Raw genomic sequence first — 26,983 nt, 5'->3', positions numbered from 1 at the left:
AGAGCGCCCATTGTCCCCTCAGCACCCCCAGTCCAGTAGGTCTCTGAGGGGCTCAGGGGCGTGGCCGTGCCTTCTCCCCTGCCTCTCCACAGTGCAGAGAACAAAGGATGCCTTCAGTAGGCGCTCCACGGATGCTCTTGGCCACGTGGGCTCTGGCTCTAGCGAGCATGAGTCCTGCGCCCAGCTCCCTCTCCGTCCACTGGCCTGTGGCAGCCCCGGGCAGGTCCCACCCAGGCTCTCTCCAGGCAGGAGGGGAGGGTCCCCAACTGCCTCTGGGCTCACTGCTCCCAGCCCGGCCTGGTCTCAAGGCTGTGCATGAAGACCGACAGGCATGTCTGAGAAGAACAAGCCACGTGCCGGCACCACCAGCTGGACCTCCCTCTGCACGTGCAGAAATAAAATGCCAATTGCTTGAGCTAAATCGTTTCATCTTAAATTGAAAAAGAAATTATAGTTTTGCATCTTATAAAAGCAGATGATAGCTGCTACGGGGCAGGGTTTCCTGAGGACCCAGCCGTGCCTGGATTTTGGGACTTTCCTGGAGTCTAAGCCCAGCGGGTCTACAGGGACTCGGGTCCGCAGACTCAAGGAGCTGGCACTGGAGAGACGGGAGGGCCTCAGGAGAAGGGGCCCATGGAGGAAGATGGAGGGACGGAGGGGCTGAACGCCACCCCTGGGATGCAAGTCCATGCGAGGGAGGGGCGCTGGTGCAGGGCAGCGCACAGGCCACGAGGAGGAAGCAGGAGCGGAGGTGGCCCCCGGAAGGACCAGAGGGTCGGAGAATGGGAGGAGGGAGGGGTGGGGGTGTGCCCAGAGAGAAGCACGACCGTTGCGTGCTGCGGGGACGGGCAGAGCCCCCCGGGGAAGGCCCCAGTGTGGGGAGGAAGGGTTTGGACTTTTCCCTGCAGGCACTGGGGAGCCACGGAAGGCTTCAGAGCAGGACGGTGCCCAGGGCAAAGGGAGCAGAGTACAGAAGCATGGAGGGAGGGGCCCGGGGCTGGGCTGCAGGAGGGGGCGAGGCCAGCCAGGCAGAGGGTCGCAGGGGAGAAAAGCAGGACTCGGTGAGGTAGGAACGCCTCTGCTCACACACACAGAAGCTTCCAGGCCTGCCCTCTGCCGGGAGAAGCGTGAACGTGCGGTTTCTGGGCCGGCAGCGGGGTGGGCGGGGTGGACAGCTGGTTTCCCATAAACCCCCAGGCTTGCGTTTGAGGTGCGGTCTGGGGGCTCCTGAAACACCAGGCAGTGACTCGGGCTGGGTCCCTGCTCAGCGAACCCTCTGTCCTGCCTGTGAAAGCTCCGAATCTCACAGCGGGGCTGCCGGTGGAGAGCTGGGCGGGGCGGTGCCACCTCCTCCCTCCCCGGTCTCGCCAGAGCCCAGAGCCCCGACCTGCAGGGCCAGCCTCGCGGATGTAGTGAAGTTTGCAGACAAGCCCAGCGCCCCCGCCTGCCTCTTGCGCTCCTGGCACGGGTCTGAGCTGAGCTGTGTTAGGAGAAGGTCAGGGAGATTTGCTCCATCAGCTTCCGGAAAGGGAGACGGTAACGACAGAGGCCTTGCTCCGGGCGGCAGTTCCAGTTACAGGAGATGGCTTCCACTGGGCACCGGCCAGCCCTGTGCCCGAGCTCCCGCCCTGCGTTTCAGCTCCTTGCAGGGATGGTCCCCAGCACCGGACATCATTGGCTGGGACCCCGGAAGGGTGGAGGGTCAAGGCTTGCCCCAGGGCCCGCTGCACCCAGAGCCCATCAGGATTGCTAACCCAGGGTTGGACTGGGCTCCGCCTTGAGACAAATGTGCCCTACGAGCCAGTGGGGGCAGCCTGTGGCCACCCCACTGAGCTGTCTGACCTCTGACCTCACGCGCACAGTGGGGGCAGCCTGTGGCCACCCCACTGAGCTGTCTGACCTCTGACCTCACGCGCACAGTGGGGGCAGCCTGTGGCCACCCCACTGAGCTGTCTGACCTCTGACCTCACGGGCACAGTGGGGGCAGCCTGTGGCCACCCCACTGAGCTGTCTGACCTCTGACCTCACGCGCACAGTGGCACCTCTGTCCGTAACGCCTGTGCTCCGGCAGCTGTCATGAAAGGTCAGGCTTCACAGGTGGTGTCCATAGTCTGGCTTTCAGATCCCATGAGCCCAAGGCCTGTGTCTGCCTCTTTCTGGTCGCTGCTCCTGGGGACCGACGCTAACCTGTTTAGCGAATGAATGAATGAGTGAATGAATGAAGGGCACCACTCCCAGAGAAGCCTTTGGGCCTGTCCTGGGCGGAGCCGGGGCCAATTCCGAGAACATCCCCCTCGTGGCCTTGGGACCCCGTGGGCTGCAGGCTTGAGGGTCCAGGCGGGGCTGGGGCTGCGGCCACCCCAGCTGCGTGAGCCCGCGACTTGCAGAGCAGTAGAGGGAGCTGGAGCACAGGCACTGAGCAAGTGGACGGACGCGGGGACCCAGGCCGAGGGGGCCTGGAGGGAGGAGCACTTCCTACTGGCCTGAGGCCTGAGGGCCCAGCTAGCGTCCCAGCCCCTTCCCCGCCAGCCCACCCTCCACAGGAGCCCGCACAGCGGGAGCCCTCCTCTCACCCCTCAGGCCCTTCCCGAGGCACCACAGAGTCCAGGGCCAGGCCTGGGGACGTCCGTCCAGCAGAAGCCGCCAGGCAGCCTTTCCAAGCGAGCACCGACCTCAGAATTGATGGGTCCCTGGGAGCTGCAGGGCTGCCCCAGGTGGGCTCCAGGTCCCCCGGGAGTGCTGCCACCTAGTGGCATCTGGGCGCGGTGGCCCTGGGGCCCAGGAAGGGCCAGAGGGGGCGTCCTTTGGAGGGGCTTAGAGGTGGGCAGCGGCAGAGCACACCTGGGGGTTGGCATTCCCCGCCAGCCTCCCGACAGCCCGCCCCTGCCCACAGCACCTCTCCACCATGTGTCCTGTCACTCCGTGACCACAGCCCCTTCTGATCCCCCCGGGCCCGCGCTCAACATGCTGGATCCCCTGCCCCGTTCACCCTTGGGCACTCAGAGGCGCCCCACGAGCTCATCCGCCTTCTGGGAATGCACCACGGCAGGGGGGACATCATCTTCCTGCCCCCAGGCAGGTGGAAGGGGCAGGGCATGGCAGGGGTGGTGGGGAGATTTCAGGATGGGAGAGGGGCGAGCAGACGAGACATGCCCAAGTGGCCCTGTGGCAGCAGGCGCCCGTCACACCCCTGAGCCAGCACCTCTGGGAGGGAGAGCTCAGCCTCCCGGGTCTGCCATGACACCTCATCTCTGGAAGCCTCCGCCCTCTGGCTCTATCAGACGGGCAAGGACATGGCAGGACCCTGGTTGGTACTCCAGGTGGACAGAGGTGAGCCCAGCAGACGACCCCAGGCCTGCAGGCAGGGGCCCAGCTCTCACCCAAGGACACCCCAGCCCAGAACTTTCTGGAAGCCTTGCAGCCCAGATGCCTCCGGTGGGTGGCCTGGGCCTGCCAGGCCCCCCGTAACCACCCCCCCCCGCTTCAGGCCAGGTTGCCTGGGAAGCGGCTGTGGGGCAGCAGTCCAGGCCCGCTCACTGCCTCTCGGGGTCCTGGCCTGCTGAGCGATTCTTCCTACTCAGCTGACCCCCGGGAGGCCCAGGGAGGGTCCAGTGGGGTGGAAAATTCCAGAAGGCGGTGGGCTCAGCTCACGGCCGCATCTCAGACCCACCTGCAGCCGGGCCCTCGCTGCAACCCTCCGGGTGGGAGATGGGATGGCCTCTGGAGAGAAGGTACGGGCGCATGACCGAGCAGGTGCCACGCCCAGCAGGAGGGGCTCTGAGGACATCGGAGTCCAGGCCGGGCCCCAGCAGAGAGTTCTGGGTCTCCACCCACCATGCAGACCCACGTGCGCGGAGCCCACGCCCGAGAACAGGGCCCCGCACACGGGCACCCACCCACCATTTCCTGAGGGCCCCAACCTGGAAGGTCGGGTCCCAGGGCCCCTGCCGTCCCAATGGTGGAGAGAAGGGCCAGGTGGGGATCTCGACGGACTCAGGCCCCAGGCCCAGGTTCGTGGGCGTGGCTTTCTGCTGTGTAAGCCACTGGCTTATGGTCCTTCATTAAGGCAGCGACAGGACCTCGGCAGTGCCCAGCGCCCTCACCCTGGAGGGCAGAACCCTGCGTGAGCCCTGCCACAGGCCAGCAGCCCCGAGACGCAAGGAAAGAGAGCACACACCGTCCAGGTTGAATCACTGTGTTTTACTAAGTGCACAGGCCCACTGGGCATCCAAACTCGTCCCCGTGGCGGTAGAGCTTTCCAGAACTTTCCACATGTGTCCCTGCCGCCAGATTCCACACCTGCAGTCCCCGGGCAGACCCGCACTGGGCCCTCCTGGCGGCACAAGTGTCAACCTGACAGTGAGTGGAGTGAGAATCTCGGCTGGTCCATAGAAAACTAGAGTTCTTTCCCTGGGCGTCTGTCCCTAGAAAACGGACAGCGCACACGTCACCTGTCACGGGAGGGGTGTGTGTGACACACCCAGGAGAAGAGGCCCGGCTGTGCTGCAGGGACTTGCGTGAGACGGTGCTCGTCAGCACTGAAGGCATCATGACGTATTCTTTGGAGCGTGAACGTGAACAAAAGTGCAAAGGCAGCCAAAGCAACAGCGCGGGTCGGGGGCTGCAGCCGCCTTGCGGCCGGGGGGCGGGCGATGGCCGTGAGGGCGGCGTGGGATGGGGGCACAGGGGCCCCGGGCGGGCGGGGGGGCCGGGCCCCTGCAGGAGCGATGCCGTGAGGCCCGCTGCCCACGCTGCGCTAGCTATGGACATGGTCCTGCAGATCCTGAATGGAGACAGGCAGCGGGGTTCTGTGTCGGTGCCTGGAGGACGCCAAGGGGGCAGGGGGTGACCCTGGTGAATTTTCATCAACGTGCATTAAGGCAACAACTTTATGAAACCCAGTCAGAGCTGCACGTGCGGCATTTGGCAAAGTCCGCTCGCCCACCTGGAAACCCCAGGACGGAGGACAACCCCCCATGAGGGTCCCCTCCTCTCCTGGCATCTGATCTGCCCGTCCCGAGGGTGTCTCTGGACAGGGCCATCCAGCCACACCTCTGTCGGGCGGGGGCACCCATGCAAGTGTCCAAGACAAGAGACCACCCAACTCCTCCTCCGACCCAGAGGGCATCTCTTTCTCATGCTCTCTACCGGCTTCCTAAGCTCCCCTCTCCCCAGCATCCCCTCCTCTGGTGTCTGCCGCCAGCCCCCACCCCTTACAAGACAGCAGAATCCAGCCAACTGTGGGACCCACTCAGGGGGGGCAGGTTCCAGGGGCTACAGTGTCCGGGCCTGGGTAGCAGCTCTCCCAGATCCCTTGGAGAGAAGGCAGGCATGAGCCCCTGATCCCAGCACACCGCCTCCTTCAGGAAGCTCTCCCTAGTTGTCTCTCCCACTTGGCACTTGGTGGCGAGCGGCCCTAGTGGAGCCCGCCCCTGGGGGCGGGAACGCAGGAGGCAGCTGTCCTGGGACAGCCACGCAGGCTCCCCTGGGCACCACAAGCAGGCAGCCCAGCCCCCCTGCCCCACACCGAACGTCCGTGTATCCAAGCAGGCGGCCTGGAGGTCTGCTCAGGGGTCTCAGAGAGCAGGGCTGTCCACACCACTGCTGAGGGCAGCTGAGGACCACGCAGGACAGCGCCGGCCAGGGAGGGAGTGTTTGATCGGGAACCAGTGTGCACTGGGGGTTACGGGGTCACGAAGCCCCTCCTGCTGTGCAGAACTCCCTGGGTGCAGGTGCACCAAACCCTCCAGGTGGGTCCTCACCGCCAAACCAGCCCTCTTCACACCTTGCTTATTCAAGGGTCTGACGTGGGGGGTGGATCCGATCTTGACTTCGCAGCGGGAAATCCGGGCCAGATGCCTCCACGAGCGCTCAGCACCTTCTTTACGTTTGGGGCGAGTGTGAAATAGTACAAACAAGCTTCCTACAAAGGCCTCCCCGCAGCCTCCACCCTTCAGGCCTTCGGAAGCATCCAGAGATGTCCCAGGGCCTCGTTCTGTCCACAAACAGCATGGACGGGGGCGTCTGCCTCACGGGGCGGGGAGCAGAAGAAAACAGGACGCTTCCCCCGTCTCTCCCGTGTTTACGTCTCAGATCAGTGGCCACCGGGGGACAAGCCCAGGGAATGGAGAAGTTAAAACCAACCAACCTGTGAAAGCCGTGAGCGGCCGCCTGGCCGGTGCCTCTGCTCTGGGCTGCACGTGGCGATTACAGGCCCACCGGGGGGCCCTCGTGATGCGGACTCACAGGCAAGTACCCCCAAAGGAAGGTGGGGCCGCTGTGGTCTCCCACGGGGAAGGGCCGGGCAGGCAGGCCCGGAAGGGAGCTCCCTGCCACCTGGCTGAGGTCCCTCCATCCTCCAGGACAGCCACAGCTCACGCTGTCACGCAGACAGAAGAAGTGGGTGTTGGGCCAGAGAAAGGAGAGGGGGCCGGGGCCGGGCCACATGGCTGAGGAGGGCAGACGGAGGCGCCAGAGCCCCCGCGTCACAGCTGGACGCCCGCGGACGCCAGGACCTCTTGGTCTCTGGCTGACCCGACGTCCTGGACGGCCTCCAGGGCAGCTGGGGGGGGCGGGGGGGACCTGGATGGGCTCGAGTGGACCGTGTCCGGTGCTGCCCGGAGGCCTGGGACAGCTGGAACCGCGACCCAGGGATCAACGTCCCAGGACCGTCTGCAACTCCAGAGTCGTTAATTCCTCTGCTTAAAGCAGGCAGAGCCACGGAGCCAGACGACGTGTGTGCGCACGTGGGTGTGTGAGCGTGCGTGGGGGGGTGCGCGTGCGTGTGTGCGCATGTGGGGGTATGTGCGCGCGTGGATGTGTGAGTGGGCGTGCGTGGGTGTGTGTGAGTGCGTGCGTGGGGGGATGTGAGCGTGCGCCCATGGGTGTGTGAGCGTGCGTGCGTGGGTGTGGGTGTGCACATGGGTGTGTGAGCGTGCGTGCATGGGGTGTGCACGTGCGGCGGGGGGGTGAGAATGCATGTGCATGACTCTATGTGCCAGCATGTGTGGTATGTGTGCGTGCGTGTGTGCTGCACGTTCACAGGCGTGAGTGTCAGCACAGGCGTGTGTCAGGGGCTGGGGGGCGGCGCGTGCTCTAGTAACTAAAATGCTTGTCCTGGGAAACGTTCGCCACACCTGCTGAGGAGCAGGGCGGGTCCTCGGCAGTCACACGCGCGCCCAAGCACGCCGACTTCCCAAAGCGCCCGGCTTCTTTCCTTCTACACTTCTTGAAGGTGGGGACCCCGGGGCAGTGGATGGACGCTGGGAGGATCACTCACTGTTTGGGCCGGGGTCTGGGGGCCCCTGAGAAGGAGCCTCTACTCCATCATCTCCCAAAACTGCCCCCCCAAACCGTCCCTCAAGCGGAGACATGGGTCTCCTGTCTTCCAAGGGGCCGCGATTTCACAGAGGAGACGCCACAGCCCCCTTGCTAGCTTAGCCCCCTTGCTAAGTGCAGCACGTCTGACAGTCTAGCCTCAACCCCTCCTGCTGCAACCTCGGAGACCCTCCCAGCAGTGGCCTTGGGGCCTGCGTCCGGCTCAGCAGCTCTGGGGACAAGAGGTATGTCTGGGCCGGCACCTCCCGTCACCAGGGGCCCACGGCACAGGGAGCGTGTGGGACAGGACACAAAACTCTCTCCAGTGGCCAAGGGCCCCTCCCAGTAGGGTCGAGCACCCACGGCCACCGAGTCCGACAGGGGAGGGTCCGTGCTGCTGGCGGCCTGACCTGACTCTCCCAGGGCCAGAGAGCAGGGGCTGGGCTGGGCAGGATGGCACGTGCTTGGCCCAGGGGCCTGCAGCTGGGGCCTCCCTCTCCCACGGCAGGAGGGCGAAGGCGGGCTCAGACCTCACGCAGAGGAGCGGCCACTCGCCGGGGCCCCTTCGCACCAGCCACACCGAGTACCACGCTGGGAGGGGCTTTTCTCACCACTGAGGGTCTGAGGTGGAGAAACACTGCCTTCGAGAACAAGAGAGGGGGCACGGAGCAGACACGCCGGGCGGAGGGGGCCGGTGGGGCCACATGGAAGGTTCCACGACCAACCCCTCCCGGGAGGCTGGAAGAGAGGGGTATCCTCGTGCTGCGGCCCTGAGCGCACACCACGGTTTCCGACTCCGAGCCTGGATCCTCCTGCACTAGGCCCAGCCCGCCCTCCAGCCGCCTGGCCAGCAGCCCCAGCAGAGAGGTGCACACAGGTGGGACCCTGGGTGTCCTGGCGAGGGCGGGGGCCATGCACAGAGGCTACTGCAGACACTGCTCCCCAGAGATCTCAGAGCGTCAGGACCCTGACAGCCAGGGGCACGTGATGTTGCTTTCAAAGTCCTTCCCAGAGAGCAAGCGGATTCCCTCACTGACCAGGACGGACACAAGCACCCTGAGGAGACAGCGAGGCTCTCCCTGAACCGTGTGTCACCCCAAATGCCAGAGGCCCCCGCGCACTGACAGCTGGGGGCCCAGGACAGGGTCCACTCCGCCTCCTGGGGCTGGAATCCCAGCTCAGAGCTGCTGCCCCACAGACCCAGGTGCCCAGGATAGGAATGACGGGGGCCACTGCTTCCCAGGATACAGACCCAGGTGCCCGGGATAGGAATGACGGGGGCCACTGCTTCCCAGGATACAGACCCAGGTGCCCGGGATAGGAATGACGGGGGCCACTGCTTCCCAGGATACAGACCCAGGTGCCCGGGATAGGAATGACGGGGGCCACTGCTTCCCAGGATACAGGGTGGGGATGGGCAGCTCTGACTCCAAGACAGCAAGAGGTCACAGCCAAGGGGCCGGTGAGTGGAGGAGAGCAGGTGGGGGACGGTCAGCTCCGCGGGGACAGGAGAGACGCCTACAAGACAGAGCTGCCTTGGCCTCTGGACGGCGGGGGTCGCCCTACTGAAGATTTCCCCGACGGCTGCGGCACTGTCCAGCCCGGGCCCCGTCAGGGGCTGATGGGAGACAGGCAAGGCAGGGTCCCCAGGGGAGGACAGCGTGCACATCTGCTCACCATGACCAGCCCGGCCCAGGACCCCAGAGCACAAGCCCAGTGTGGGGCAGTGCCCCAGCCTCCCAGCACCTCTCCCCACAGGCAGGTCCATATAGCAGTGCTGGCCACAGCCTGGTGACCAGCACCCGGCCAGGGCAGAGGGGAGAGGACACGGGGGCACACCCGCCATCTTCCACATCCAGAAGGGAGCCCCCAAGAGCCCCCTTCCAGGAGCCTGTGGAGCGGGCCCCTCCCCACAAGAGCCAGGTTCGGGAGGTCTGAGGGTTGCTCTGCTCTGGGGTGGTCCCAAGCCTCGCCACCCTGCCCCCTGCAGGCCAGGGTACTGGACTTGGGGCCGGCTCCCATCACAGGACACTCAGAACCCACAGGAAGGAGGGCGACACTGACCAGAAGCTCTGGGTGGGCACCCAAGACAGATGGGGCAGGACAGGAAGGGGGGGCGGAGACAAGCCACGCCCGAGGGGCCAGCCACCGCCCACCCAGGCCTCAAGGCCACTGCTCCTCACAAGACAGGCCTGCCCCTCGCTGCCACCCGGCCCCGCTCCCAGCCCACGCGTCGACCCAGCCGCCAGGGGCCCGTCCTCAGCCTTGACCCTGGCCTCTGTCACGCCCAGGCCAACAGTCTGCAGAGTCTGCAGAGTGGGCACGGCCAGCCGGGCTGCCCCTCGCTGGAGAAGAATTTCTGCCGACCTCCAGTGCGAGACCAAGGGCCGCGTCTGCCCGGCACCCCACACGGGCACCCGCGCTGCGCTACTCTAAGCAAAGGGCCCCGGAGGGTCCGCCTCGAGCCCGGGAGGCCAGGAGTCAGGGGCAGGCCGGCGGGCGGCCTCACTTCCGTGGCCCGGCCCAGCCCACATCGCCGAAGGGGCCCTCGCCCGTGGCAGAGCGCGGCGGGGGCCCGCACGGGGTGCAGAGGTCCGAGTCCGTGTCCGACTCGCCCTCTGCAATGTAGGGCCTGACTTTGGCGCACGGCGCGGCGGCGGCGGCGTAGCAGCTGTTGAGGGCGTCCAGGTTCTCCTTGGACTGGGAGATGCTGAAGCCGCTGAAGGAGCGTTCCAGCTCCTCGTGGTCTACGGACGGGATGGAGATGGACGTGTCGCTGTCCCGCAGGGCGCCCTCGTGGGGCCTGCAGGCCGGGCCGTCCTCCGACCTCAGGAGCTCCGTGCTGGCCCGGTGGCCCCCGCTGTAGGCGGACAGGGACCGCTCGTGGGCGGGTGGCGGCGGGATGCGCACCAGCGAGCCGTGGTCCCCCACGGGTGAGGTGCCGTGGCCCTGGCGCGGATGGCACTGCTGCTGCCACGAGGTGGAGGGCGGGCACTGGGCGGGGGGCGCGGCGGGGGGCGCCGAGAAGTTCTTCTGGCCCATGGAGCTGGTGGAGCGGATGAGCTTGATGATGCAGCCGTTCCTGCCGCCGTGGTCCCGGCTGTCCTCGGGGCTGTGGTATGGTGGCGCCGGCTCCGGCTCCTTGGCCCCGAAGTAGGCCTCGGTCTCCGTCGGGGGGACGCCCATGCGCTGCGTGTAGATGTTCACCAGGAAATCCAGCTTCTTCTCCATGGACAGGACCTGCAGGAGGGGCTGCTAGGCCATGCTGGGCTGCCCCCCGGGGCGGGGGCCCATGCTGCTCCCCGGGGGCGGGAAACTGGGCTGCCCTCCGGAGGGGGGGGAACTGGGCTGCTCCCCAGAGGGGGGGAACTGGGCTGCTCCCCGGGGGTGGGGGGAAACTGGGCTGCTCCCCAGAAGGGGGGCGGCCCAGGATGTTTCCCACAGAGGTGCAGAGGCAATGGAGGGCAGACTCCCCACAGCAGCTCAGCCTCTGACCCCACCTGTCAGTGTGTGGCCTCAGGACTTCAAACACAGACCCTCTGCTTGTCTGGGCCGCCCTGTGTCCGCTGTGGGTTCACCCCTCAGAGCAAACTCTACAGCGGGTAAGAACTGGCCATTCCTTTCCTCAGCCCCTGTCAGGGAAGCGCCCAGGCCCGGGGGGTGCTCCTGGGGGCCCAGGGTCCAAACACACAGCCCTCCCTCCCCCCAAAGCTTGAGCTCTCCCCCGCAGGGTCCATGCCGACACCCCAGGACCCCCAGACGCTCCCACCTGCTTCTCCACCTTCCCCAGCCGTCCCATCATGCTGGGGTCCTCGGGCAGCTCTGCCTCAGCCGGGCCCTTGCCTCGGTCTTTGTCCGCTATGGCCGGGCCTCGCCCCACGATCTGGTCCACTCTGCCGGGAAGAGACCCCGTCCCCAGCATGAGTTCAGGTGGGAGCAGTGGAGCCCGTGGCCCTCTCCTCCTGGGCCAGGCCGCAGCCACCAGATCCAGGCTCCGGGCTGAATCCAGAGCCGACCGGGGGCAGCGAGGAAGCAGGACAGATGGAGCCCGGGCGCCTGGCCCTCGTCCTGCCCTCCGCTGCCCTCGGGGCCTGTCCCCGACCGTTCCATTCCAGTGGGGCTGGCACATTAGCAAGGGGTAAAGAGAAGGAAGTTGGGGCCAAGCACCCCTCGGCTCCCCCGCCCCCACCCCCGAGCTCTGCTCCTGGATAACGTGCCGCCGAGGCCCCTGCCCACCCGGGGTCTGGAGGGGATGGAGTTAAACGTCTGCAGCGGGAACCACAGAAGCAGGGGGGCGTGAGGACTTCGCGCCATGCGCCGGACGGGGGAGGGGACACAGACCAACACAGGAAACCACCAACGCACAACCAGAGGAGGGGACAGACAGAGCCACTGGCAACCAGAGAGGGGGTCCGTGCGTGCTCGCGCGTGCGCACGTGTGTGCTTACCATGCACGCCTGTGCACGCACTTGTGTGAGAGCGCGTGGGCCTGTGTGTGCGCACGCACGTGGGAGAAGCAGAACGCAGCTGCGGTGACCTCAAACGAGGCCATCAGTCACGAATGCCAACAAGAGGGGAAGGAGGCCTCCTTCAGGGCGGAGGCCTTCTGCTTGACCCATGCGGCGTCCCCTGTCCCCTGTGCTGAACGGGAAGGGCCACTGAGGGGCTCGGAAGGGACCTTGGGAGTGGCAGGGCGGGCGCCCGACACCCTGAGCCCCAGAAGTGCAGCCACGTGGACGCTGGGCAAATGCACCAGGGCCAGGGTGCAGCTGGGCGGGACAGCCACCCAGGCACAGGCCGCACAGCCCCGCCGCTTCTCGAGCCTCAAGCGCCAAGCGCGCCACCCAAGCTCCCGAGTGGGGAGGGGCGCCAGCTCCTACCCCGCAAGCAGCGTCACGGGAGCTGCCGGCCTGCTCGGCCGCCGTCCTCACCCACAGCGCCGCCCTAACTGCCTGTCGGGGCTCAGGGTGCTCTGTCCTTGCTGTCACGGAAAGCAGGAGGGGGTCAGGCTTCGCATCGGCCGCGGGGCGTCATGCTCGATCATGCGGTGGCAGGGCGGGTGTGGGGCCCTCGGCTCCCAGCAGACGCCAGTGGGGACAGAGCGGGAGGAGGGGTGTCTGGTGCTCCAGGCGTCCACACAGTCCAGGCACGGGCGCTCAGCGCCTTCGCCCCTGCCACATGACGGGCCGCCCTCCCGGCCTCTCTCCTGGGAGCCTTGGCCCAGGTCAGCCTGGAGCTGCCCCCGGTGGGTCTTCCGTGGAGCCCGTGCCACCCCCTCCCCTGGGCCTCGGGCTTCACCCGTCCTTCTGGCTCCTCTGTGGGCATCTGGCTGCAGTGGTCCGGGAGGCCTGCGGGGCCCTCCCAGCCCGTGGCTGTGAACGCCCAGCCCCTGTGCCCTGCAGCAACGCCCAGGAGGGTGGGCTTGTCTCGGGGTACAGCTTCCTTGGGGCTGGAGGACACAGGCAGAGCGGGGGACGCGGCAAACACTGTCTGGGCGGCCCGGGGTCAGGCCTGCTCCCCAGGAAATTCCTTTCTCATGGGAGAGCCGCCAGGCTGAGACGCCCAGCGCACACTGACCCTCACCTCACGCACAGAAACCTGGGCACACGAGGGTCGGGCGCCCCCAGTCACTCCAACGGCCCAGCTGCCAGCATCCCTGCCGGCCTCCGGGACGCCCCTGGGCCCCTCTGCCTACTCGGCGGGCGTGTCCGCCCTCACCCCACATCCTTGCCCTGGGCTCTGCTCTCCCAGACCTGCTGGGGGGCGGGTCGCGGCCATCATTTCCATGCTCCGGGGGAGCAGGAAGGCTCCCAAGTCTGAATTCATCACCAACGAGCCTGCTTCTGCTGACTCGCCGCCTCACTGCCTGCCCCCCACTCTGCCCATTGGCTGGGACCGTCTTCTTCAACAACTCTGACCACGGTGAAAACCGGAAATAGAGCCCCCAAAGCTCTGGGGACTCCCCGGGAGCTGGTCTCCCGCCAGGACCTGCTCAGTCCGCACAGCAGCCCAGGTCGACCCACCGGCAGGTGGTGGCAGGGGTCTGAGGCGGTGCTGGGGCAGGGCCCCACGTCTAAACGCACCTGATCCTTGGGGGGCTGCCGCCCTCTTCTGCCCAGGGAGCCCCCACCCCCAGCGGACGCCACACAGGGGTCGGTGTAAAGGAGCCCCCCGGACAGCCTCCCCAGGACCCCGCCAAGAGGAGCAGCTCAAGGGCACCCCAACCCAGCCCGCCAGGGCCTGCAGAGGACGTCGTTTTGTCAGGGACAGAGAAGCAGCCCCTCCGTCCCGTCGAGCAGAGCGGGTGCTGCCGTCATGTGGCTGGAGCGAAGGGGGCTGGCCATTCCACAGAGACAAGCGGGAGGTGTCCTGACCTAGGTGAGTACTGGGGTGACTCTCTCGGAGGGGCCGTGGGTCCTTTGGTGGGGTACTTCTTGTGCCGGGGAGTTGAAGGGGGTGGGGGGCCCACAATCATATCTATCCTGGCGAGTAAACAAGAAAAGAGACACCAGGAAAATGCATCGTGAAGCAACATGAAAGGGGAGGCAGCCGGAAACTTGCAGAGACAGAATGAATGACCCGCTGAGAGCAGCCGTGACCTTTCTCACAAACGGGACGCAGGGACACTGCGCTCCCGTGACCTCAGATGTGGTCAAGCGAGCACTGGGTGAGGCCACGAGCTCGCGGTGCCCCGTCTGCCCGAGCAAGGGTGCACGTCCAAGGACACGTGGCAGCTGGCAGCAAAGTGCCAAAGGACCCCGGGAAAGACACCAAGGCCCTGCCAGGAAGCGACAGACATCTGGTTCCTGCGGGGCTCTGTTTGTCTCGTCTGTTTTCCAGACAGAAGGGGAGGGAGAGGGGACGGCCTAGGACAGAAGAGCCTCGTGAAAAAAGCTGCTATCGTGAGTGGCGGCGGGCCGGCCGTCAAGACCCAGGGTGGCCTCTCACGCACACGCGTGTGCTCACACCTGCACCCACACGTGGACACACGCACGCTTGCACACACGTACACACCCTCGAGTCTGCACGCACGGGCACACGTGTACACACCCTCGAGTCTGCACGCAGGGCACACGTGTACACACCCTCGAGTCTGCACGCAGGGCACACGTGTACACACCCTCGAGTCTGCACGCACGGGCACACGTGTACTTCCGTATACACGTGCACGCTCTCGCACATCATTTACATGTGCACAACTGCACGCGCGTTCGCGCAAACACACAGGTCTCCTCATGCTCAAGGAGGCCGCTGAGCAGATGGCCTCCCGGCCTGAGCCTGGGGACAGGGAGGGGCTGTGCCCTGGCCTCACCCCACGGGAGCAGCCGGAGGCCCAGAGGGGCCTCTCCCCGGGCATCCTGAGCAGGGCGGGGAGACGCCACCTGCCATGGGGCTGGGATCTGGGCTGACCCCCAGGACCGCCCCAACCACCCAGACCCCCACGGCCAGGGCCTAGGCTTCAGGGCCAGAGAACCGGCAGCCGCCTCATTGGAGGGACCCCAGGAGGGGCCTGACCGGCAGGAAGGCAGGGTCCATTCCAGGAGAGACCCACGACAGCCACGGGCCTCCTCCCAGGCACCAGACACACGTGTGCGCCCGCCCGTCTGTGTGTATGGTGCGTGCCTACGAGCACACACGTGCTCGGTGTGCGTGTCGGTCCTATAGGACACACGTGTGAGCACAAGGCTAGAGCACGGCTACGTGTGTACACATGTGTGCTGGCACACGTGGGCATGCGGGAGTGGACATGGGTCTGTGTGTGTGCATGTCCTGGGTCCTTGCTGTGTCTGTACACACGTGTGTACGGCTGACTGCTGGGGTGAGCAAGCCAGTGCTCACGTGCAGCCAGAGATGGCAGCGCCAGCGTGTGCCCGGCTGCGGCCCACCAGGCACATGTCCAGCCCCACCGCCTGCTCCGGCCGTGGGACTCCGTCTGTGCGGTGGGGAGGGACGACCAGCCCTCCGTCTGGAGGAACAGGTGCCACGTGGCCTAACTGCTGCCTGATGGGCCCACGGAAACCTGCACCTTCACCTCTCAACAGAACTAACTCCTCTCCCCAACACACACGGGCACACATGGGCAACATACGTGCGTGGGCACACGACACACGTGGCACAGCACACACAGACACATGCGCGCACCCACACATGTTTGCCAAAACATGTGTTGCACCCCTGTGCACACATGCACATGCATGCACTTGTACACATACACGTGTACACACACGTGCACCCGAGGCCTGAACACGTGCAAGCACACACGTGCATTCACACATGTGCATGTGCACGCCCGTGTGTGCGCACAACACATACACGCTTGCCCACCGCAGCACGGGCAGGAGAGAAGAGAGAGACAACAGAAAGGTTAAAAACAGGCCACACGAGGACATGGGAGAAAGCCCACGCGGGGCCGGAGAGGAAGGGCCCAGATGTGGCAGCTAGCGGGGCCAGCCGCTGCGCCCACAGCGCGTTGCCGCCCCACCTCTGGCAGGAGTGTGCAGCTGCGCCACGCCCCTGTCCCTACCCCACCCGGGTTTGGCCCGGAGGACGCCGCTCCACGCCCCCGGGCCCAGCAGGCGGGGGAGGTGCTCTTGCCTGCACCACGCCCCCGTCCCTACCCCCCACCCGGCTTCGGCCTGGAGGACGCCGCTCCATGCCCCGGGGCCCAGGCAGGCGGTGGAGGTGCTCTTGCCTGGACCTCTGGCAGGAGTGTGCAGCTGCGCCACGCCCCCGTCCCTACCCCTCACCCGGCTTCGGCCTGGAGGACCCCGCTCCATGCCCCGCGGCCCAGGCAGGCGGGGGAGGTGCTCTTGCCTGCGCCACGCCCCGTCCCTACCCCCACCCGGCTTCTTCGGCCCGGAGGACCCGCCCCACGCCCCCGGGACCAGCAGGCGGGGGAGGTGCTCTTGCCTGGACTGCAGGTTTTTGATGCGGGATAGCATGTCCAGGTGGCCGGCCGAGTACTGCTCAATCACGTCCATCACGTCGTAGGGCCGCAGGCTCTCCTTGAACTTGCGCTTGGACACCAGGAACCGCATGACACTGGAGGGGGTGGTCGGCAGGCTGTGAGCCCTGGGCACAGACCACCGAAGGCAGCCCCCCAGCGTCCACCTGCCTTGGCCCGCCCAGCACCTCCGAGAACATCTGCTGGATGACTCGGCCCTGTCATCTGGGCCACCCACCTGTCTCGTACCCCAGCCACACTTGGGCCCCGCTGCGCAGAGGACCCGTGTCCACCCAGAAACCCCTGTGCCGCGGCAGCTCCCAGCCGTCTACTAGCAGCCTTGGGCACCCGGCACCTGGGACGCAGGCGATGGCTGGGACGGCAGGTGCCTCGTGAGCCGCGGGGGCCAGACTGAAGGGGTGTCGGCCGCGAGGCATCCCTCCCGAGCGCGTGCCCTCACACCAGCCCCCCAAGGCCCCGCGTCCGTGGACGACTCTGCGAGGGAGCCCGCCGGGTCCTCACCACACGGCCCTGATGCTGACTTTGAGGCCCGGGGTCAGATCCTCCGTCACAAACTCGCAGTTGCAGCTCTTGTTGTCGTCCACAATGTCCTCCCCTGGGAGACTTGCTTCTGGGTGGAAGGACACAGCCCGTGAGGGGCTGGGCCACCCCCGGGATGGAGGGGGCCTAGTGTTCCGGCCCCACAGCGCACACGTGTCCGAGGGGGCCTCCGCCGGGCACAGCCACACTCCAGCCCGCCCCCGTCCTGCTTTTCCAGCCTGCTTCCCTCCACTGTGCTCCTCAGGGAGCAACCACCACAAGGGTGTAAGAGGGCACCCCTGTGCACAGACAGAAGGGCAAGGTGGGATACGTCCACACAGAGCACTCGGGGAGCGTCAGCCGTACAAGCAGTGATGCGCCGGCACCAGCTCCACGGGTGGGCCTGGCAAGCACGGAGCTCGGGGAGCAGAGCCCGACGCAAGAGGACAAGCCCGTGTGGCCCCACCGCATGGAGCTCCAGGACAGCAAACCCCAACTCGAGGGCTGCCCGACCCACCTTCCGAGTTCTGCCGGGAAGCGGCGCCCCTGGCGCGGAAGGCCTGCCGCGCGCGGCCGCGCTCCCCGAAGCTCCAGCTCTTGGGCACCTTGCTTGGGCTGTCCTCCAGGCTCTGGTCGGCGCTGGGCGACCGCCGGACGGTCTGGGCCTGAGGGGACCCCTTGCCCTTGGCAGCCACGCCGCGGGGGCTGGAGAAGACACGGTCTTTCAAACTGACCTTCTGACTGCTCCCGCGAGAACCGACAGACGGACAGACACACAGAAAGACAGCAAGAGAGGTCACTCTGCAAAGAACACTCGCTCCCGCTGGCTCCTGGTGGGAGGACGGGGTGCCCTGGCCGTGGGATGGAGCACGGGCCGGGGCAGGAGGGTCGCTAGGGCGAGCGGGGACAGGTCAGCTCCACCACAGGCTCTCCGGGGCCCGCTCAGCACTCAGTCTGGCCGGTGAGTGGTCAGTGGACTCTGAAATCACCTTCAGCTACCACCAAAAGGTGCCTGAGACCTCGCCACACCGTCAACCAGGGCTCCCTCTTCAAACGCCCTGGGCGATGACGGCTCTTCCCTGGGCACCTCCTGAGGGCCCCCGGCCACTCCAGCAGCTACCGTGCCTGCCCTCCACCCCCGTAACCGCCCCAGCTCAGGAGGGTGAGGGCTGCAGCTGGCCCCCGGGCCCCTCGGCCGAACCCCAGGGAGCTGCCTGGCGAAACAGGTCGGGGGGCGGGGAGCACGGAGAGCAGCATGAGGGCCAGGGTCTCCCCCCTCATCTCCACCCAGGGCGCACAGGCTGCACCCCCCGCCAGGACACGGCCAGGAACGGAACGTCCACACTTCCAGAGGGATGCTACGGGTGCCGGCCGAGCCCCGGCCCGAGGCCGCAGACAGGGGGCGACCATGGCCGTACAGCCACAGCCCCGTGAGGGTCTTTGGGCCTCGTTGCCCCGTCTCTTGGTAACCATGGAGACGGGTCTGACACCCCACGTTTGTTGGTTCTAACACCCTCCAGGCAGCAGGCAGGAGACAAGGGCGGTCTCTGGTCAGGGTGCGGTCAGGCCCGGGGCCAGGCGGCCACTCATTTCCTCCCGTGGACAGTTTCCACCATCTGCCCAGGAGGAGAGTGAGGCCCCCATGAGCCCACTCACGCCACCACACTCAGGGGCCACACTCAGAACCTCCCGAGGGGCCTCTGCGCCGCCCTGGGGCCTGGGACCAGCCCGCATGGGTGTCTGGCAGGGCCTCTGCTGTCGCTGGGAAGCTCCCACCACCAGCTAATCCCTCAGACAGCACCAGCCCCACCGCAGATGGCCCGGGTCAGCTGCTTCCATCGGCCCGAAGGGGACCCACAGCAGAGACATGTCGTTAGACGGCGCAGAAATGACCCACCGTGGACAAGAAGCAGCCCGTGGCCTGGTCCGGCCAGCCCGCACACTGCGGTCCAGGACGGTGCCCCTGCCCCTGCCCACCAGCCCCCAGGCAGCCAAGACCATCTGTGCTGGTTCTCAGGCCCGAGGCGTGGAGCCCACTCAGCGGGGTGGCTCCTTCAGAGACCCCGTGAACACAGGAGCCGGGTGTCCGCCAGCCTGTGACTGCTGTGCCCGGCACGAGGCCCAGACGGGGGGGACCGACAGGTAGCAGAGCCAGGCTGTGGAGGCTGCTATGAAGATAACCCTCTCCTCCCTTTGCTCCCGAAGGAGACCACCAGCTGGTCCAGGGAGACCGTGAAACAAGGGCCCCACCAAGCCAGGACTGCTGGGGCCCCCAGAACTTGGGCCCACGCAGCGGACCGCGATGACAGAGCCCCAGGAAGGAGCCTTCCCTGGCCTTGGCCTGGCCCTGCCGTCCCTGGCTCTCAGACTGCTCAGACCGGGGAGGGGTGCCCTGCTGGAGGAGGCCACGGGTGGCTGTCTGGACCTCCACGCTCATCACAGCTCAGGGCTCACAGGCACGCGGCCCCCAGCCACCCCAGGCCCGCCTCAACTCCAGATGCCCGAACGCCGACGGTCCTGCAGGTGTCGAGAGAGACCCTACGTCACCTCACAAGCCAAGGACAGAAGCATGCGCGGGACGGGGCTCCGGCAGCCCGCCCCCAGGAAAGAGCACAGGCCAGCCCACCTTCCAAGTGAGGGGCATTGACACGGGGCCAGGGCCAAGCTCAGGAGGGTCTGGGGAGAAAGCGAGGCCCAGCCTCTCCTCCCCTGCCTGCTACCCTCCCCAGGGCAAATTCCCAACAAGTGACACCAGCCATCAACGGGGACAGGCGAGCGGGGGCCCCGGCTGAGCGCGGCTGCACCCTGGTCTGCACGGCCGGCCGGGGCCCAGCTCAGCGGGGAAGGAGCCGGCGTCCAGAGAGAGCCGCCTGGCCCACCGCTGGACTGCGGACGCCCAGGGAAGGCGGGGGGGCGGGGACGAAGTGACGTCCGTGAGACGCACACGGCAGGGCCAAGTGAGGCCTGGGCTCCTGGCCCGGCCACGGGCACCTCTGGCCTTTCCGGTTCCCGGGCAGCCTGATCACGGCCCCCGACCCGACCGGCCAGCCTGTGGCCAGAAGCACCCTGGACGCCAGCTCTGGGCAAGCAGGACGGCTTCTGCCGGGGCCCCACATCTCCCCTCCCGGGGCCGCAAGAGCCTCCCCCACGGGGCCTTACGTCGGGAACACACAGGCAGCACGGGCAGGTGGGGCAGGCGACCCTCCGGGCCCCTCTCGAGGGCGAGAAGGGTTCAGAGCATGCACGGATGCAGATGTGCAAGCATGCCGCCGCCCTGGAGCCCCGACCCTGCTGCCCGGCCCCTCCCCACGCCCGCCGCTCGGCACCCCTGCTTCCGGGGCCATCACGGACCACATGCACACGATGACCGGTGAGTGCAGCTGCCAGCACCTGCAGGGCCGCACGGGGCAGGGAGGGGCGGGCAGGAGGGGGCCCCAGAGCAAGCAAGAGGACAGACGCTTCCACACCCCCGAGAGCAGAGAGGGGACAGAGAGAGGAAACGTGCCGGCAGTCAGGGAGCCCACGGGGCAGAGATCGGGCGGCCTTTCACCGACCCGTTTCCAGCCTGCCCTAAACCAGGCCTGCACGTGGGAGGGGGAGCCATGGACCTCTGGCTTTCCGGTGTGTCTGGTGTGCCAGGACCGCGGGGAGCGGGCACACACACGACAGAGCTGCCTCCCGGCGGGCGGGCGGGCTCCGGGTTGAGGGCAGCGGCCCTCCCGTGCGTAGTAGAGGTGCTAGATGGACGAGCCGTGGAAAAAAGGCTCGCGGGAGAGCAGTCAGGCCCCTGAAGGCGCCCTTTCTGGTTTTCAGAGCCCCTGGCCGGCCCCCCTCCTGCTTGGAGCACGGCATCGTTTGGCATGGGGAGAAGGAAAGGGGTTACAGCTCCATGGCCACCGTCACCCAGGCGGTTGGTCGTCTGGAGCCAGAGGGGGCCTAGGGCTCCACCAAGGGGCCGGGAGGCGAGCTGCCAATCAGAGTCGGGGCCTGGGGGGCCGGGCGGCGAGCTGCCAATCAGAGTCGGGGCCTGGGGGGCCGGGCGGCGAGCTGCCAATCAGAGTCGGGGCCTGGGGGGCCGGGAGGCGAGCTGCCAATCAGAATCGGGGCCTGGGGGGCCGGGCGGGCGGCAGCCTCTCCCTGGCGCATCTAGAACCTCTAATAAGCAAAGTGCTTGGAGCGGGAGGGGGACAAGAGCCGTGCAGCAATGGTCGTCCGAGCGACGTGTCTGAGGTACCTAGCGTGTCCTGGGCAGCATCCACACAGGGACTCTGTGCACCGTCTGCCTTTACTGGAAATGAGGAGAGGACAGTTAGTCCCGGGGGCGCCGGCGACCCAACGCGACCAGAGGGAGCCTGGGCCGGGCGCGCGGGCAGGAGGCGCAGGGACACGAGGCACCAACCACCCGGGGCGGCTCTGTGCTCAAGCCGCACCCGCTACAGAGTTCGCGTCTGAGCGAGGAGAACAAGGGAGCCGCGCATAAAGTCCTCCGTCGGCCTGGAAAAAAAGTAGTCCCTATTTTTGGAGAGAAAAAGAAACAAATCCCAGTTTTTTCCTCCAAAAATACCTTTTCCTCCCAGCGTCAGTTTGGGGCCACGTCTTTCAAAAGATGTATTATTTTTTTTTGGTATATTCATGCCAACAACAAAAATAATACATGGGCTGAGGCTGTGCTGGTTCTAGAGGAACAGGATTCCAGAAGGCTCACGTTTCAGAGGAAAAACGTGCAAGTTCTGCTTCACAAACCAACCCAGCCAGCGTCCCGATCAGAAGTGGCCTCGGTTTACCCAGAAGGCAGTGGCTGCCCCTCCCTGGAGGGGAGCTAAGGAGAAGGGGGCTTGGGGCTCCTGGACTTGAAAGGGCCGCCAAGGTCGGGCCTTGGGTGAAGTCCACCCCGTGCTGAGGGCAGAGACGGACCTGCGGGCGGCCCTTCAGGAGACGCTGCCCGTGGTCACCCTGCCCAAGAACCTCCCCAAAGGCCCAAGACTCAGCTCTGCACTAGAACCTGAAAACTTGTAATCAAAAATGAGAAGAACCAGCAAGAGCTTCAGGAAACCCTTCACTTCCCCGGGGCCTCGCTCTCTGCCCCCACCTTTGCTTCTGAGACCGCGGTTCTCAAACTCTGTGCCTGACGAACCCAGACGCGGCCAGCGGTCTCGACTCACAAACGTGTTCAGTGTCCCCACGTTCACGTAAACACCGACGGCACCTGCCAGCGTCCAGACAAGGATCTCCCCACTGACGCCAGCAAGCCAAGGTCAAGTCTCCTCAAGGAGCCCTCGCTCGGCCGCCCCGGCCTCGCCCTGCACGCAGTCCCCTGCGAGCGTGCGTGCTTCCCCAGTGGGACCTTCCCCAGTCACTTCGGGTTGTAGAACAAAACTAACTAGAGGTCGGCCCCGGGTGGAGGGAGCTGGGGTCCAGCTGTCCACCGAGTGCACCCACATGGGGGCAGACCTCCCCAGGACTTGGACCCCCCCTGCCAGCAGGAGCCCCTCAAATGTAGGGCAAACGTTCTCTTCCAGAGTGCACCCCCGAGGCAGCCACAGCCCCACCAGGGCCTGCAGGACAGATAAGGAGCCTAAAGACTGGGATCCCCATGGCCAGCTCCCCCCAGGGGTCCCCAGGCCCGCCCCGCCCCGCCCCACCTGGAGGCTCCTCCCCAGGGAAAGAGGACCAAGCGGGGCGGGGTCTTCCAAGCCCCCACCTTGACCAGCTTCGCTGCGCTCACCCGCCCACAGCCCAGCACAGCCGAACCCACCGTTTCCTAGGTGACCGCCCACGCCTGGCTCCCAAGCGCACGAGACCGGGGAGAGGCTCTCTAACCGCAGTGACTGTCTTTAATTGTAACGAAAACTTAAACAGCCTCACGCGGCCAGCGGCTCCGGCATGAGACAGCGCGGCCTGAGAGTGGGACGGAGCGGGGGGAGGTGGGCTGCTGGTGGCCTGGCCCCCCCCAGCACTGCCCCTCTGCTTCGAGGGGGCGAGGAGCCCCAACTCCAGCCCGTTGCCTCTGGGTTCCAGGCTGGCGCTGGGGTTTCCTGCCCACAGCAGCCAAGTGGAGCTTCACCCCATCAGAACTGCCAGCAGGCAAGCCTGGGTGCCCGGGCTCGAGAGGGTGGAAGAGGCGCCAACGGACACTCACCAAGACCAGACTGGACAGACACGCACCCGAACACGGCACACTGCCCCCCGCGACGAAGAGGGGAGCCACAGGACAGGGGCAAAGCGGCTGGGGCACAGGGGCTCCCCCAGGCATGGGAGGGGCGGGGGCAGTCAGAAATGGGGTGGGTCAAAGGGCAGGTCAGAGCCACACCCAGAGCAGCACAGCCTGAGACCCCCGCCTGCCCCGCCCCCAGCCCCACACCTTGGTCTGACGCCCACACAGCCACGGGGCACGCCCCCATCCTGAGCCAGGACCGGGGCTCTCACGGCAGCTGAGGGAGGGTCCCTGCGTCCACCCCGTCCACCTGTGCTTCACGGGACAGGGTCCCCTCACCAGGCAGCCCAGGGCCAGGCCCACCCTGCCGTGGGTCCTGTGGCAGGCTCATTTCCTGCAGACCTACTATGCACTGGGCGCTACAAAGGGGCTCACGGCTGCTCCAGTCAGGGAACAGAAATGCCACCTGTTTCCTGGCTGACCGGTGTGCATCCAGGAGGGGCAGGGCCTCTGTCCCAGGGCCTCGGCCCGGGGCCCCCAGGGGAAGCCGCTGGGTCACAGGCAGGGACACATGGACACGAGGGGAGGGAGGGAGGAGCAGGAAGCGGGGGGGCGGGGGGAGCCACAGAACGTGCCGGAGAGCCGGGGGGCTCCCGCGTATCCTCACCTTGAGTCCTGCTTTCAGGGTCAGCACCTCATCCCCAAAGACAGAGCAGACGTGAAAGGGGCCCGAGAAGGGCAGTGACATGATTAAAGGCACTTGGGGGGCAGGCAAGATTTTCCAGATTGGGGGAGGGAGGGCAGGAGAGGAGAGAGAGAGAGAGAGAGGCTGAGACGAAAATTGTCGGGAGAGGAGATAAAGCAGGGCGACGAGCACAGGAAGCCGCGTCAGGCCGGAGGGGCCGGACGGGTGGGCGGGCCGCGCCGAGGGCCAGAGAGGCGCCCACCCCGGCCGAGCCACGGGCAGCCGCGCCGCCTCCCCGGCCTCAGGGTCCCGGGGCTCACGGAAGGGGCAGATGGCAGCACCGACGGGATCCCACAAAGCACGCGAGGCCCTGCTGCACGCCCCTCCCCGCCCGCCCTGACCACAGCCCTGCGTCGGGCCCCCTCGCTCCCAGCCTGCCCAGGAAAACAGAGGTCGCTGCCTGGGCTGAACCCGCTCTGGTCCAGGTCTGAGGGGTTCACCACTGCTGCTCTTTGGGCTGCTTCGGGGCAGAAGCGCTGCCGACCTTTCCGACCCCAGGCCCCAGCTGACAGCCCCCTTTGGGGACGTGGGGGTGGGGACACGTGCCCCCTTCCGATGGCTGCCGAGGGTGGGCTCAGCCCAACGCCTCCCCAGCTGGGCAGCCAGCTGAGCCGCCTCTGATCCAGGAGGGCACTAATGTGGGCAGGCAGCGTCTCTGGCCCACGGCCTCGGGGACAGGGCTCCCTCTGCAGGTGTAGACGGGGCGCCGGGGGACCCTGAGCTCAGAGGTACACAGCGATACGCGGACGGGCTGGAGGTCACCAACTTGAACGTTGTGAACTGGTCTGGGGTTTTTTTCCAACACTAGGAAAACAGCAGGGTGCTGCCACCCCTCCTCTGCCTCCAGCAGAAATGATCCCTGCGAGTCCCCATCTGGGGGCCCAGCCTCGAGCTCGCCTAAAGCAAACAGAACCGCAGGGGCCTGGACAGACCCAGGGAGGGGGAGACCGGTCCCCACCGAGGGCTTGCGAAGCAGGGCAGGAGACCCTGCCCCGAAGGGGACCCTCTCCCACTCCTCGAGAACCTTCCACAAACCGAGACCTGACCGGGGTGATGCGAAGACCCCTCCTCAGAGCTGCCCCTCCTCCCGCCGTCTGACCCTGACCTGCAGTGTCGGGGGGACACCCCGTGGGAGTGTCCACCTGGGTCGCCCTCGGCTCAGAACAGCCCAGGCCCTGTGCTGGAGCTGGTAGGACTGCTCCCCCGGAAGCCCCCCGCGTCCAGTCCGCGGGGCTACAGTCACAGGAGGGCAGGAGCTGCCCCTCAGCTGCTGAGCAGGCCCGGGGCCTGGGGAGGGGCGTGGCCACGGGAAGCGTGATTTAAGGGCCCACATCACCAGCAGGCAGGGCGCCACCCTCAGCAGCACGCAGGCACATGCACAGCCCGGAGGCAGCCCGCGCCCCCCGAGGACACAGGGCAGGCGCCGAGGCAGCGGGAGCAGGTGGCACTGACCTTGGGGATGGTTCCGGCTGGGGCTCCTTCCTGCAAACAGAAGCACAAGCCTGCTCGCGGGCAGCCCTCCGGGCCGACCCCGCGCACAGCCCAGAGGACCCCCCAAGCTCCCACAGGCCGGGGGCTGCGTGTGAGGGGCCGGAGGAGGCGGGTCCCAGGGGACAGGGAATCCGGAAGGGGTCACGAGAAGTTCTGAGGCTGCGGTCGCTACCGCCCCGTGTTTATGGACACGCGCTTTCATCAGAATCACCGACATTAACAAACTTTCAGAGAGGAAGTGTGGAGGAAGCTCCTCCACGATGGACGCTCAGGACGGCTGAGGTCCTTCACTCAATCACCCCCACGAAGGCTTTTTCCAGATAAGGTCACGTTCACAGTTCCAGGGCATGGATGTGTCTTTGCGGGGCCGGTGGGGGGGCACCATTCAACCCACTCGGCCGCTCCGCCCACCGAGAGCCCTTCCTTGTCGGCAAACAGGCCTGGTCACGGCACCCTCCCCTCCCCTCTCCTGCAGCCCAGCCCATCTCCTCCGCACCCCCCTCGCGCATCAAGCGCTCGAGGAGTCGCGGGGTTTGTGACTGGGAGAGCCAGCAGGTGCCGCCGCGTGTGTCCACCCGACGCTCCAGGGACGTGCACGGCTGGACTCTTCTTCCCGCCTCAGGCCAGAGCACCAGCCTCCTGGCCCCACGTGGAGCTCCCCTCTCTGTGCCCACCCCGCACCCGGCCGCCCTCAGGATGGGAGCCGAGACCGGGGTCAGCAAAAGCGGAAAGCCACCGGCGTCACCGGGTCCCACGGCAGCCCGACCACCAGCATCCTGCTGCTGCCAGCCCCTTGCCAGGCCCCGAGACGCCGTGCCCCGAGTGCCAGCCCAGGCGCCCCCGCTCACCTGAAGGTGAGTCCAGATTTGCTCTTGAGGTTCCGAAGCAGCTCTAACTGGTTCAGCGGCGGGATCAGTCTGCGGCAGGAGGACAGGTGAGTGGGCCCCCGCCCGCCAGAGCCCCGGGGGCCCTCAGCCCAGCTCTCACGAGCATCCGTGTCTCACGCGGGGACACGGGCTGTGCCCGTCACAGGCAGAAAAAGGGGAGGAGTGCACGGCGGCGGCAGACCCCAGGGAGCCCGGGCCGCCACCTCTGGGGCTGGGGCACTGTCTTCATCCTCCCGGGGGCCTCAGCCCTGGGAGTGCGCGGGGCCCGGGCCATCCCTAGAGGGGATGCCTGTGTGGGGCTGGTCCTGCAGGGAGGACAGGGGCTCCCGCCCTCCCCCTTCCCAATCCCTGAACACCCTCAGGGGAAGCACAGTTGCAAACCCAGCCCCCAACATAGTGGCGCTCCCAGACCCCTCTCTACAGAGCCACTCGCTCTACCAAGGCTGAGTGGGGCCGAGGTCACAGGAAATGACTGTGCTGGGCAGAGCCCACAGGGCTGCAAGCGGGCCTCCTGGACGGCTGGCCTGGCCCCGCTCCGAGCCCCTCTTCCCAGAGGCAGTCACACCTACCAGGACAGCCGCACGCCTGGCCCGCCTGCCGGCCCAGCATTCAGTGCTGCGACCACCGGCCAGGAAGCCGAGGGGTGAACAGTCCCTCTGGGATGCCAGGGAGGGTTTTGTACCCCTGGGACATTCCTGGGGAAGGCCAGCTCTCCCACCTCCAGCTGCAGGAGACTCACCCGAGACTCGAGTCCCCACAATGTCTGGGGACACTTCTGACCCCAACCCCGCCCCACTCCCAACTCCTCCAGTGGATCCTGGCCACCTTAGGCTCTCACACAGCTTCCACGCCATCAGTGACGCTGCGTGTTTCCAGGCCCTGGTCTCTGCTTCCTGACCCAGCCC

At 66.7% G+C, this 26,983-nt stretch overlaps 1 protein-coding gene across 1 annotated transcript in view; it reads right to left on the bottom strand.

The window, feature by feature from the left end:
* Nucleotides 1–6,921: 6,921 nt before the first annotated feature.
* Nucleotides 6,922–26,983, bottom strand: part of KCNQ2 (potassium voltage-gated channel subfamily Q member 2) — a 53,035-nt gene continuing 32,973 nt past the window's right edge. The window contains exons 10-16 of the mRNA XM_060033270.2: nucleotides 26,040–26,108; nucleotides 25,153–25,182; nucleotides 17,319–17,506; nucleotides 16,784–16,892; nucleotides 16,228–16,359; nucleotides 11,087–11,210; nucleotides 6,922–10,557 (exon numbers count right to left, since the gene is read on the bottom strand). Coding sequence (XP_059889253.1) covers nucleotides 9,823–10,557; nucleotides 11,087–11,210; nucleotides 16,228–16,359; nucleotides 16,784–16,892; nucleotides 17,319–17,506; nucleotides 25,153–25,182; nucleotides 26,040–26,108 — 1,387 coding nt within the window. The 3' untranslated portion in view covers nucleotides 6,922–9,822. The remainder of the gene's footprint in view (nucleotides 10,558–11,086; nucleotides 11,211–16,227; nucleotides 16,360–16,783; nucleotides 16,893–17,318; nucleotides 17,507–25,152; nucleotides 25,183–26,039; nucleotides 26,109–26,983) is intronic.

The sequence above is a fragment of the Delphinus delphis genome, chromosome 15, assembly GCF_949987515.2.
Source record: "Delphinus delphis chromosome 15, mDelDel1.2, whole genome shotgun sequence".
Classification (NCBI taxonomy): Eukaryota; Metazoa; Chordata; class Mammalia; order Artiodactyla; family Delphinidae; genus Delphinus; species Delphinus delphis.
The sequence above is the reverse complement of the archived record's forward strand: the minus strand, read 5'-3'. Positions and strand labels throughout refer to the sequence as shown.